Raw genomic sequence first — 14371 nt, 5'->3', positions numbered from 1 at the left:
CTTGGAAACCAGGGTTTGGAGGAGGATAAGCCAGACTGGAGTCTCTGCCCAGAATGGAGTTGGGCTGTACCCATCATATATCTCCAGACTTCTGAGACAGGAAGCTTCTTAAAATAGATGGAGCCAGCATCTATTATCTCTGCTACCACATCTAACTACATCCAACTGGATTTTGCACTTAACCCGGTATCAATTAAATAGTGAAAACTTTGTGCCTCTTTCTATTGAGCTGGATTGTTCCAGTGTCTTGTTTTAAAAAGAATATAGCACCAAAGATCATAAATTGGCATGGCACCAAGAGATTTTTTTTTTAAATTTTTTTTTAGAATTAAGCTAGAAAAACAATATATTTTTCTTCTTATACAGTGGAAGTATTTCTGTGTGTGTTTGCAATGATGCAAGCTCCACATCTGTTCAGAGTTTTAAATAGTTTGAGAAGACAACAGTTTTTTTCTTCAAGAGGAGAAATTAGTAAATTTTTAATTTAAAAGTGGAGGAGTGATACATGTTTGATGTGATCATTAAGAAACTTTCTATACTTAAAAAGTAAAACTCATGTTTTGGGTCATTTTAGGTTGCAGTGGTTTTTAGCTCATCATCTTGCTTTTGCCTGCAGGAATGACTTGGGGATGGAAAAGGTGAGGAAAGGTCAGTGGCATTGGAGACCATTTCTTCTGCAGTGTTCATCATTCTATGGGGAATTGTTTTACACTTGCCTCACCTAGCCTGACATTGTTAAGATCCCTTTGCATTTTTATATGCTCCTTGTAAGCAGCAGTGGGGGCTTCAGTCTTAGGAAAGTTATTTTCCTGAGGTACTTTAGGAAGATTCTCAGATACTCTTGTAGAAATGGATTTCTCCCACTCACTGTAATGTAACATCTTTGTGGCCCAAGAACTTGGAATTCTGAGGACTCTGTTACTAATGATATCTAAGAAACATTCACTAAACTATTTTTTAAAATACTTGATTTGTACTTGTCTAGGAAAAGTAAAAAAAGGATATTCAGGGTTTTTCCTTCTGTCTGCAGTGCGTATGTCCTATAATCCACGTTCCAGAATTAAGCTCACCTTAATGATCTCTCCTTTGAGCAGTTTCTCAGATGGGGAAAATATTTCATGTTTTGTTCACCACTTTTCCAGTACTAATCTTTGATCATGTTAGAAATATTACAGGTTCAGTGTGCAAGACAGCTGTCAAGAGGTATCTATAATGTCTTTCTTTGTATTCAGTGGAACATTAATCTCCATCATATAAACCAAGAATAGGTTTTAGAAGTCAATTAGATGTAATGAATTTGTTCCCAGGTGTCATTTGAGCTGCAGCAATTAAATGCACTGTGTAACTCATCATCTCTCCAGACTTTCCTGACTCTGTGGCAGATTACAATAGCTTGTGTTTGGGGGTGGATTGAAGCATCTTCGCGTTTTCAGTACTGGGAGGGTCCTGAATCACTTCAGCTTGGAAGATGGGCTGAGGGGCTGTTCATACAAAGCATACTCTGAGGCCACATCTTGGAATGTGACTGCCACCAACTGCATCCTCATAACATGAGCGCTGCTCAACTGATGTAGGGCAAAATCAGCTGGGTGAACTTCATCTGCTTGATTAGATGGAAGCACAGCCTTAAGTTGTATAAAACGGAGTAAGTTCCTGGTCTCACAGTGAAATATTGTTGCACAAACTGCGGAGGTGCAATAGTCTTTGAATCATACCTAGTTCTCTTCCCTTGGTATTTCATCCAGACCTCTGGTGAAGTGTTCTTCTGCATGGGTGAGTTTAATTGCCTTTACCTGACTGAATCTGTTAAGCTTAAGAGAATTAACATTTCAAGCAAATATGAAATTTTGTGGATTTTTTTTAAACTGTTGGAGAAGATAGTAATGCAAGCAGTCTTGGCATTTATAAGGAGAGAACTAATAATTTAAATAGTGCATAAAGCTCATCCAGAAATTGAAAAGAGGAAAAGAAATAATATAATAATATTTGAAGTTATGAGCAGTTGTTATAAAAACTATTTAGTGTAAGATTATACGGTAAAAACAAGAAGTAAAAAGATCATATTCATAAATTACTTGAGTATTAGGAAAACAACTTAATAGTGAATTGTAGTGAAATAGTTTTGGACAGGAAAAATAAATCATGCACACTCACTTGAGTTTTTTATAGCTGGATTGGACAAAATACACAGAACACAAGCAATGAATCAGTATGTATTTTCTATCTTTTCCTCCTGTTGTGTATTATCCCTTTCTTAAAGAAACAAACAAAACCCTATCCTAACTGCAGCTTTCATGTCTAGGAAGCAGAGGAGTTATTTTGTGAGCTGGATTCTCACAATTCATTGTCTGCTAGTGGCAGAACCCACACATCACACAACTCTTTATTTCTATTTGTGCTGGAGAAAGCCTACATATGGAGATAATTGTAAATGATCACTCTCCTAAGAGAACGAGCAGCTGCCTGAGCTATGTGTAGCACCATTACAGCCCTTCCTCAAGTCGCTTAATTGCATACCACAAAAAAACCTCAAGTTTTTTTGTCATTTTTTTCAATTTACATTGAAGTTCACATGCTGCAATGAATATACATTCATTCAATATATAATTAATATATTCATTCAATAATGAATGTAAACCAGCCTGGTTTATTCTGATGTATGAAAAGATGAAGATTCTTAGATAACAATTATCTGCTCCTGAACAAACCCTTTTTCCCTTTTTCCACCCAACAGTTTTTATTTATCATGATTTTGATGTAGTGTCAAATCATATTTTCGATTTTAGTTTCAGGAGCATTAACAAAGGCTCTGTAGTATAGATACAAATATTTTACAGTACCTATTTATTTCTCAAACTATGGGTATTAATATAAGCATGCAATCAAGGCATGAAACAAACCCAAGAATTACCCTAGGATGTGCTGGTTCTGTGATGTTCAATGCTTAACAGATCATCTCACAGATTTTCAGCCCTTCTCTTCATCTAGCAGTCTACCATTGTCACTGGGAATGGAAGTGACATCTCTGCCTACTTTTGGAAGTTTTACCTTAATAATTAGTGAAAAAGCTAAAAAATTATTCTGATTCACCCAAAAAGTACACAAGTCTTCTCAGATGACCAGGCTTTGCCTTGATGACTTGAAGGCTGATAATCCAGGCCTAGTGTTGTCCATGTGTTGCATTCCCAGAGACAGTGGTTCAAAACCAGCAAGGCTTCAGAACAATGATAAATTGCTTGTTTTGCTCCTGAGCTACTGCCAGCTTTGACATGATTTTTTGTCTGTGTTTCTGTATTGTTTTATTCTATTGCTAGCCAATCAAAATCAAAAGAAAAAAACAAAACAAAACCAAACAAAAACAAAAACAAAAAAAACCACAAAAAACCCAAAAAACCCCCCCAAAAAACCCCAAAAAAACCCAAAACCCCAAAACAAAACAAAAAAACCCACCAAAACCCCAAACCAACAAGAAGAAAACTATTCCTCATCTTGACACAGATCTCAATCTTTATAACTGTCTTTTTAAAAAAAGAAAACAAACAAAAAAAACATTGCAAAGATGTATTCATACTATTTAGCACAGCAATTACCCAAGTTCCGCAGTCTATTCACTCACAGAATGTTCAATAGTTTACTTCTCACATCAGTATAATGGTGGAGGAGGAGGAAGCACACTTTCTGTGGAGGAAGAGCAAAGAACTCTGGCATGGGAAATGAAAAATTTGGGCTGAGTGGTAGGGAATTAAATTTACACTGTGGTGATGGGGTGAAATCAAGGGGAAGTGGGCTAGGAGGAAAGTATGGGGGTATAACATCACTGGTAGAGAGGAGGAGAGGTGGGAAGATGCAAGACACCTCACCTGTGATCAGAGGGAGGGTAGGAAAGTAGAGGAGAGTCTGGGGAGTTTCAGCAGGTCTGCATTTAAGAACTGAATTTGGGATACACTAAGTGTTTATATTCATATATCTGGTGGGCCTAGTTATCATCCTCTGGATGCCCACTCACTCTCCTGCAAAGAGTCCACGAGTCCTAGGAGAGCTCAGGTTAGAAGGAACCTCAGGAGGTGCCTAACCCAACCTCCTGCTCAAAGCAGCATCAGCCTGGAGGTCACCCAGCAGAGGGGAGAGCAGAGAGCGCGTGCTGGCCCTTTGGCAAAGTGCCTTAAACTGCCTCTTGGGGAGGAGTTCATGTCCTGAGCCACTGAGGGCACCCAGGGGTGTAAGTGGGAGCACACAGGAGCTAAGGAGGAGGAGCAGAGCGCTGGGAGTGCTGTGGATGTCTCACTGGGCTCCTGGGGGACACTTTGATATCTGACATTTGTCTCACCGGCCAGAAAAGGCTGCAGAGCCAGCAGAAGGCAAAACTGGCAAACACCACTCCCAGGACTCCTGCATTCCCAGGGCTCCTGCATTCCCTGCATTCCCAGGGCTCCCTTCATACTCCTCCTCCCTGACTCATCTGCAACAAGGCAATAAGCTCTTGGATTCTTTGCTTTAATCTGATTCAAGCCACCTTGAAAATTGAAGAATATGGAAGACTACCTCAAGGTCAAACCTGGGAGCTTAGACCGCAGAAAACTAACAAAAGTAAAATTAAAATATCATGTTCTCTTGGCCATGCTACCAAAACTTGCTTAAAGTTTAATTCTGGAGGTAACAGCCAGAGTTTGCGAGGCTTCTGATCAGTCATGTATGTCTTCTAGCATCTCATCAGGTCTGTGCAACTGTTCTGTGCTTATTCTCTTTTATTTACCCCATTTCCTTTTCTTCTTCACTTGAATGGAACTGCAGCACTGGCAGCTTACCCCAGAGACAGTTGTGTTTTGTGTTCAGGGTATCTCCTGAGTCTCATTCATCTTGGTGTTGTACCTCCCTTCCTACTGCAGCTTTTTCTCTACTCCCAGATGGTCTAATATGTGTTCTTAAAATCTCTCCTATTTTTAGATTCCTCTACATATTCTCTACATCATAGAGTATTAATTATACATAGATTCTGTTAAGCTCATGATCTCTGGTGCAATAGCAGCTATCTCTGGAGACAGGGCTTGCTGCATTTGAATGCATTATTAAAGCAGAGGGACAAGTCTCATTGTCTGGCTGCATTCCAGCACCTCCTTGTGCCCACTGCCAGCCTCAGAGGTTGTGATCCCCCTAAGCTGACATTTGGGCATAACTCATCTTACCCGAAATTGGATGCCAACAGTGGAACTGCATTTACTAGACCTCTGCTGAAGGCAGAGATTCCAGACATGGAGTACTCAAAACAAACAAACAAAGAAACAAACAAACAAGCAAAAAGAAAAGCAAAAAAAATCACTGCGGTATCAGTCCTTTAAGCAGCAGCTCTTTGCTGTGACAGAGACTATCTAGGTGAGTGGTTTGAGGTGGGATTTGTAAAAGCTGTGAGAGCAGGGAGACAAAGCAGTAATTAATTCCTGCACTATCTTGGATGCTGCTGCTTCTTTGCCGGTTTTTGTCCCTTTTTTTCTAAACCTACATAGCTCTGCTATTACCAGTGTTGCCTGGATACCATCAGTGTCTTCACTCCAGCAATGCCATCACTGAAAAATCGAATAAAGAAAACCAAATCAGGCAACCTAATTTCAATGTGGCATTTTCAGTTGAAGATCATTTTATTGCGCTTACATGTTTGCACAGATCCCCATCACTCTTGCTACAGTTTAATTTTATGACTTCTGCTCAATCTGATTTTCTACTGCCTGGAAAGCAGAGGCCAGATGCTGAATTCCAGTTCTCTGTTTACCTCTTGGTATGAACTTCTCTAGATTTTTCTAGAGTACACTACAAGCTAACCAAGAATTAAGTTTTCCATGAGAACAATAGAGATAAAGAGGCAAAGATAGTTGTAAAAATGTTGAAACATTATTTCAAGAATAAACCATGTTGTAAAGAAGTAGAGAGCTCTTGGTAGCGGCATCCCATGACTACTTCTATGTGTTCCTTCACTGCTCCACCTGAGCAGTCTTTCTTTGAGGTTTCTGAATGAATCTAACATTGCTGATGCTCCTCTCACAGAGGACTTTACTCACCTCTTTTATCCAGCCTCTTTTTCTTCTTTTTAGAGGTAGATGTTGTGTGCTGGAATAGAGCCATGTCTCCCAGTCTCATCCATCCTAGGTTCAAAGCTCTCTTTCCTCTCTAGCACATGTCCACACTGAGCTGCTAACCACAAAACCTGCCCTAACCACTGCTGCTGCTCATCTCCCCACTGCTGCCCATCCTGAGGAGGCAGGGCTAGGAGCTGGCACAGGTCAGATGCAAGAGCTGAACAAGAGAAAAGTGCTTCCCAGAAAACAGGAAATCATTTCTAGGACTCACTTCCAGCTTTCTCCTCCCTCAGAGTAAGTCACTATGAAAGACCACAGACAGTGCTCCCGTACATGTGTGGGTTTTCTTCCTATTTTTCTGCAGACTTCATGACCACTTAGATCATACTAAATACTATGTTCTTGCAGTGACTTTTTTCTTCTCAGCTGTACTGCTTTTACTTTGCTTATAAGCCTCTAATAAATTGAAGACTAAAGAAGCAGAACTTTATTGTTCTATGATGTAATTTGCCTTGGGCAAGTCCATACAGTGACTTGGTAGCCAAATGGGCAGTGAAACAGCAAGGTTGACCAGTGCCCAGTTTTCCTGACATTTTCACACATGACTGAATCAGAGCAGTTTAAGCAGTGTCCCTGCATGGGAGAGAAGAGGGGCATTGCATCTTTTCAACCACGTATCACTGCTGGATACATCTGAAATCTTACAGAAACTGAGTTTTGGTGGCTTGCACAAATGGACTGCTGGCTGTTTATATCTTTGGTATGGTGCAACAACACCACCCATAAGGTATATTTAAACTTGTCCCAGGGCACGTTTTTGCTGTAGCACTTGATATTCTAACAAATATATGTGTATATATAAAGGTCTTTATATATCTATTCTAGGTAGTGCATTTATTTCTGTCTTTTTCCTAAAGAAGACCATGAGGACTGCTGATATATTGGGTAAGTAAGCATTTGCTAATTTAGACATGTGTGCTGCCATATGCTTAGCAAGCTGTAACTCTCACGCAGCCCTCCACCTTCACACTCCCACTTTCCCAAGCAAGTGTTTCAAGGCAGATACTTTCAAAATTGGGAAAAAGTGATAAAAAGAGACAAAATCTTCAATGCATGAGGAAAAGACTGTATTCCCAAATCCTCTGGTCTTACACCATAACTCATTCCTTATGTGCCCTTATTGCTCATATTTATTTTCATTTTCTATTTTTGCCTCTGAGGTTGTCTTTAGTATTATCTTTATGAGTACAACACAGAATTAATAAAATCAGGGAAGTTACTGAGTTACTTATACGGATATAAGGATTTTTTTTCTTACTGCATAGCTACTGCACAAAAAGTCAAGCTCAATTTAAAGTGATAACTTCCCTTTGGTTGTAGTTTTATCACTTCAAAAAACAAATAATCATATTGTCAAGTGTTCAGTTGGGAAATGTGGTCTTCACTGTAAAAGCCTGTCAACTTTTTATCTGTGTCCAAGATTTTTTTGCATATCAAAACTGCCCACCTTGAGCACAGTAATAGAGAAAAGCAGATTTCAGGGTTTGGGCTTTACACCAAGCTATCTCAACTGGGACAGTGCACCTGATGCAGGGCACCTGATATTTCTGTGGGCTCCTAACATCTAGGCTTGATTGTCCAAACTGTAGTGAGGACAGCTGTTCTCATGAATGTGTTGGAGAGATCTGTTCAGTATCGTTCCAGGAATACTATATACGATTTATTTAGGTTTGGAATCCAAGTTTGCCAGCTCAGCTGCTAAATTCAAAACCCCCCCTCCCTTCACTGATCATGTTTCCCTTATGGCCTTAAACACTGTGTGTTGCTTTAACTAGCCTTCAGCTGATTTATTTTATTTCTGTGAGTTTGACTTTGCAAGATGGATTTAACAATGTTGCTACATTCCATAAGAATGAGCTGTATGATGGGAAATATGGTGATGGTTTTGCAAGAACATAAATATAACACAGTTCTGCTTTTCCAAGGGAGCTGTTTGAGATAGCAGTGCCAACAAAGCCCTCCGGATGTGCTTTGTTTTGTATTCCTGAGCCTTGCATTCCACACCGATTTATAGGTTTACCAAGAATTTTAAAGATTACTTGAAGAAAAATTGGTTAGCTAATATCTTCCTTAATCCAATACAGTTTATGATCTTAGGATCATCTCACTTCTATCTTGATACTTCAATGAACATCTGTGTTTGTCACAGGCAGATGTCCACAATGCAGAACTTGCAGATTTTTATTAAAAGCATAATAATGCAAGTTCAACCTGAAAAGGGGCCCTGGCAGCCTAGTGGCTGAACAGTCTATTGCAAATCATCCTTTTATGAAACAGTTCATAGATCTGCAAATACAACAGGGAGCAGCCAGAATGTTGGCCCTATGACAGCTTCACTTGAGCACTGACTGGCACATGTGTGCTGCATCTGATGCTTCCAGGGCAGGCTGATGGCTGGGGCAGATCTCTGTGGCCACACTGCCTTTGGGACAGTCATGTTTATTTGCACTGGTTAATGATCTAACTGACTGCACTAGTAGGAAACTTGTCCTTTCAGTTTAGGCTAAGTTTGTGTGATGATCTTTGTGCCTGGGAGAAATACAAAGGATTAATCCTCCTTTGTCATACACTTGGGTTTAGAGTTGACAGTATTTGAAAATGCATTGTTGAGCTGGAACCCTAATTCACGTGGCTTTACTGACAACTTTTTTTCACATTTCCAAAATTCTTTGAGTCTTTAATAAAAATCAGACTAGATAAGACCACAAATGCAAGACAATCCAATTGCCTAAGTATAGATCTGTTTAAATGGACTTAAATTTTCTTCTAGAAATAGATGGAAGTCAAGTATAACCATGATTACCAAATACTGAATTGCCAAAGTAACCTGTCCTTTTCTTTAAAGGAGGAGCACTGACAATAACAGGAATATCCTTGTTGGTTACATTCACTCCAAATGTACCTCAAGAACTCACAGCAAGACAGGTGCAGAATTACTTAGTGAGCTGGCCTTTTTTGGTATATTCAGTGAGTATCTGGTTAATACTATTCCCTTAATCAGAAAAACTGGGCTTACTGGGCTTTTTATAGCATTATGAATTAGTGGTAGAAAAATTGCTCCTGAAGATAAATTGTGTGGTTTTCAAAGGAGAGAAAGTCCCTCATCATCCTACTGAATCCAAACTGAAAATATGAGGCAACAAAAGATTATTTTTAACTACATGTCGGGGGAAAGTCATAATTGTGCAAGATTAAGAGTGGAAAGATTTTGGTATTTGGGGAACTTGAGGGAAAACTTAAATATTGGTACTGTTTAAAGTTCCTATATTTGTGTTCATGCCACTTTGTCTGCCTGTACATCAAAATTTCAGGGCTTTTCTGGAATGTGATGGAATTGTGCTTTTAAAAATCAGGCTATGTTCCTAGTGCTTTTTGTCTTTCATATCACTCTGTTTTATTCCCATATTGTTAAGCCTGGCTGAAAGGAGCTTTGTATGGAGCTGAGATGGGAAGGGGTGGCCTACTTCACTGCCACTTAGATTAATCTGAACCTGAGATAGAATTCAAATACAAAAATACCATTTTGATTAAAGTATCTTTATACAAACTTCAAACACCATACATCTTCTTTAATGTATTTAATTAACACCAGGAACAAGACCAGAGTGAGTAGGATGATTTTCTGTCCCTCTTTTCCTCTAGAAAGCTGAAAATTTTTTCTTCCAACTGAATGTAAAAGATGCAATATAGGAGCTTCAGAAGCAGTTACTATTTCCCAAAATAGGGACTCCCTCAAGTTAGATTCTTAGTGCCCAAGCTTTTCTTAGTAGGAATCTCAGTTAGAAAGCCACTGAGTAGGCAGTTTAAGGACCTTAATCTTTTAGCCAACTTCCAGATTTTACATGCATCTAACTATCCACTAACTCCTGATTAAACACAACTTACATACTACCATAAAAAATGGTGATCCTCTCTTTCAATTTGCTGTGCATTTGAAACTCTCTTTCAATTTTTTGTGCCCCTTAAAAGATCCTGAAATATGCTGATTCAGCTCAGGGGAAAAAATTGTATTTGCTGTATAACTCAACAACATGTACTTTTAATTAGGCAGTAGAGAGGCTTTTGAAGGCAATACCCAAGAGTTTTGGGGTACCCAGTAAGGATAGCTTCAGCATCTACAAGAGCTTCAAGAAGTCCATGCAATCAGCAGAGTAAGAGGAGGGAGTTCAAAATAGGGATATCAATGCTCTTTCTTTTCTACTGAATATCACCCTCTACCATGCAGTTCCACTTACAGATGATAAAGTAGCCTGACATTTTAGACACTGATTTTAAATTGTTGATTCACCCATTTCTGTAGAAATGGTGGAGAGAGAAAACTTCCTATCTGCACTCAGTGACACGAGAAATTTCTGTGTGATATACCATTCACATTTTCTTGAAAACACAGGTTCCTGGAAAAAGGCTTTTCTCCACCTGAGGACTTTTTTGACTTAATTTCAGAAAAAGTTTTCAAGAATACAATTGAATGTGTAGGAAGAGTGTGCTGTATTCTTCTTAGGAGTCATTGTGAGGAGGTAGAAGGTAACCTCTGAACTTTGTTTCTCCTATTTCTTTTCCCTATCTCAGCCAGCATCTCATTCTGCATGTATAGCATAGGTAGGGAAGGATGGAGCAAATACACAGCAAATCTTGACTCAAAAATATATCAAACTTTATGTGTTACTCCTGTTCCGTGGGCTCATCTGTGTTGAGCTTCCTCTGACCAAAGATAGGGGACGAGAGAAAGGCTCCACAAGAGACTGAGATATCAGCCAGATTACCCTGGTATGCTCCTGGAAGACCAAACAAACCCTGCTGTAAACATTCTCTTTGGGCAGGCAACAAGCTCTTCAAAATTGGTTATAAAATGCCTAGCACAGGTTGGCTGTTGAGATATAAAAAAGCACAGCAGAAGCTGCAGAATTTCCAGAATAAATATACAATGAGGAGATAGTACAGAAGTATAACACAGTCCAATGATCTTTCTAAAAGTAGCCCAAAGTGTGGTCTGCTGAGAAATACAAAGCTCCATTGGTACAAAATGTTCTCTGCGGGTGGTAAACCATCCCCATGTGGCACTCCACTGGTATATTCGGGAGAAGGAGCCTCTAATTCCCACAAGACAACTTTGAGTCACCTTCTGAGACTCTGCAGTAGCAGAATTATGTCTGAGCAAGAATGACTACCCTAGCTTGTTTTTTTCTCTTTTCCTTATGTGCACTTGGAATCTCTACAGAAGACATAAATCATAGATGAAGCTCTTAGGTTTCCCTAAACAGAAGCATAGTAAGAATTGGGTTGTTAATATTTAATCTCTGCAAAATCAGGTTCAAAACACTTCTGCTTTTCTTTTGAAGTGTCTAGAAGACCATCCTGTATATGCCAGAAAAGCATTTGAGGCAGCAAATGTGGTATTTTGTTTTGGTGCCTTCTGGTAGAGCTTAGAAACATGGAAAATATGATTATTAAAAAATGTTGATGATATGTGGGCTTGAGGAGACCTCAGCAGAGATTTGTTGTAATAGCAAAGATGGTTGTAAGCAGGTAAAGTTCCTTCATTTCCTCTAAACAGAGTATGTGAAGCTGATATAATCTATGCCCTTCCCATTCCTGGACTTCATGTTTAACACTACCACAGCTATCAGTGATGACTAAGACCAAGGACTGTTCTGGGTAGTTCTTAGAAGACAATTTTAGGCAGCAGCTGGGGCACCCCAGCTGTGTGAGGCCCTGTTAGGAGCCATGGACTCTGCTTGCAGTGTCACTTAATTGTCACAGACTGTCCCTTGTCCTCTGATTAGACATGACCTGTAGGTGGGTCACCAGGGAGCAGAGAACCACGGGCTGCTGGGCAGCACTGAGAACCAATTGTTTGGATTTCCATCTTAGTATGTGAGACTTGACAGAGCTGAGTAAACTTTAACAGCAGCCCTGGAAAGCAAACATCATTTATCTCCCTAGGTTTGGCCACAGGACTGCCATCTCTGGTCCTGCACCATGGCTGCTCTGGGGTTTCCCCAGGAGGTGGGGTGGTGACACACACAGACCTGTGCACCCCTTCCAGAGCTGCCATCAGGATCTCCAGTGTCCTTTCTATCATTTTGCTTGGCTGTTTCCTTTCATATGTGTCTTCTTGGTGGGTTGGTGTGCTTTTAAGCAGGGGGAGATAACAGTGGAGCTTTACTGTAGTTTCAGCAAGAGAAGAGATGATGAAATGATGAGGACCAACAGAAGGCTGATGGACAGAGCCAGCTGTGATGACCTGGTTCAGTCAAAGCTGGTGCTGCTTGGCACTACCTGCCACTCAGGTTGGACTGAGGTAGAAGAGGGAGTGGAATGACAGAGCTGCTGTGATAGAACAGCCTGAGCCAATGACTGTCCTTTGACTTGTTTTTGCGTGATTGTTATTGCATAGTTTGAAATCTCAGTGACAGGCAGGTGATGGTGCTTCCCCTGCTGTGATTGCCTGGAGGATATAAAATGAATCAGTGTAGGTGTAGCTGCCTGCAGTAGGGCTGTCTCATGGGTTTCTCTATAACCTCTGGTAACCACACCAAAGGCCTGGAAGAGTGGCTGGTGCTCAGGTTGGCACTGGTGAGGGAAGCAGAGGTCACAGTGCTGTTACCTCGTGCCATGGCCCAGTCCCAGTCACACCATCCCATGGACTGTTGTGTCATGGAAGAGGATACCTAGGACATCTCTGGCACTCCTTTTTTAACATGGGTACCTTTCTGAGTGAGGAATATTTACTTAGCACAGGTTTCTTCTGTTCTGTTACCAATTGTTCCCTGTCAGAACAGCCTGGTGGCTGTTGTAGCTGCAGCCTGATAATGTGATATTCCCCTCTGGCCCTAAGACGTGTTTGGCAGCAGCACAAAAAGCAAAGCTGCCACCTTTATTTCTCTTCTCAAGTCCCTTCAAAATCCTGTCATAGTTTTCAACAGGGAGGCCAAGATGAACTCACCTGTCTGCAGATCTTGACATTTCTTGTGCCTTGGTTCCTGATTTAGACTTACCCAGTGTTGCACAGTTGAATAAAGCTGGAGAGACTGGCCAAGTTACTTACTGTGAGACTGAGGCAAAAGCCTCTTTTCTTCCAGCTGGTCGCCAAGTTTTCATCTCTGGATGCAAGCCTGGTGGGGAGGGACATCAATCTGGAGGAAGATGAGACCAGCACTTCACAAGAGATTGCAAAGATTATTCAATTAGGATTAGCCTGGTAATCCAGGAATGGTTTTTGGTTTTGGTTTTGTTTTTAATTAAGTCACAGCCAAATGCTTTATTCTATTCAACACATTTGAAAAACAAACAAACAAACACCAAGCAAACACCCTCTCCCCCTCAACTTTGTTGTTTTGATATTTCTAATCTTGTGATAAATATTTGACATTTTTTAAAGAAAGGTGATATAAAATCCAGATTTGTGTTCTTCATGTTTTGAAATGCAAATGTCTCTTGGATGTCTTTGAGAGCAAGGGATCCACATGAAAATAACTAAAAATTGAATTAAAGTATAATCATCCTCTGTTAATATTTTTAAACAGTGCTGAATTGGGGAGAGTATAAGTGTGGAAGGGAATTTTAGTAACTGGGCAGAGCTGACAGCTTTCCTGCTGCAATCACACTCCAAAATGAGAAATGGGCTACTCACGTTATATAACCATCACTGGTAACTATTCACTTGCCTCTTTGGAAATTTCAGCAGCACAACACCCAGGTACTTTTGAGTCTACTGCTGCCTTATGCTGGCTGTTGGTTTAAGAGTGAAGTGGCATTATAGAACATAAAATAGTATGCTGGTGACAAAATCAAGGAGATTAACAAGTGTTTCTATGATTTGCTTTGTTGGCAAAAAATAACAATAATGAGATTCAGTAGTGATGACAATCTAATTTTCTGTCTTATTTCCCCCATTTGATTACTTTCTGACATGCACAAATGAACTTGTCCACCTTCATGCTGTCTCTAAGGCTACCCTTAGTGCAGAGGTGCATCTCTCCTGCTCTCATAAGTCTTCTGGGCTTCACAGAAGCTTCATGGCCCTTGCACTGGCTTTTCTCTCTAGGCACAGAGGGATATTTGGGCAACCCCTTTGTGTTGGTGGCAAAATACCCATGCTACCCATGCAGGAGGCACTGAGGGAATCTGCAGAGCCATAAGAACAGGAAGTCAGCAAATTGAACTGTCATTTAGCTGTCACATGTTACTGAAGGAGCAAAACTGGACCATGCATGGTGTAGGTGGAGCTGCTTCAGCATCCC

General features: G+C 40.3%; 1 protein-coding gene across 1 annotated transcript in view; it reads left to right on the top strand.

Annotated features, from left to right (window-relative positions):
* NIPAL2 (NIPA like domain containing 2) overlaps positions 1-14371 on the top strand; it is a 52278-nt gene that overhangs the window by 24408 nt on the left and 13499 nt on the right. Inside the window, exons 4-5 of the mRNA XM_064392684.1 lie at positions 6954-7013; positions 8974-9095. Of these exons, the coding sequence (XP_064248754.1) occupies positions 6954-7013; positions 8974-9095 (182 nt within the window). The remainder of the gene's footprint in view (positions 1-6953; positions 7014-8973; positions 9096-14371) is intronic.

This window comes from Passer domesticus, chromosome 1 (genome assembly GCF_036417665.1).
Source record: "Passer domesticus isolate bPasDom1 chromosome 1, bPasDom1.hap1, whole genome shotgun sequence".
NCBI classification, from domain to species: Eukaryota; Metazoa; Chordata; class Aves; order Passeriformes; family Passeridae; genus Passer; species Passer domesticus.
The sequence above is the reverse complement of the archived record's forward strand: the minus strand, read 5'-3'. Positions and strand labels throughout refer to the sequence as shown.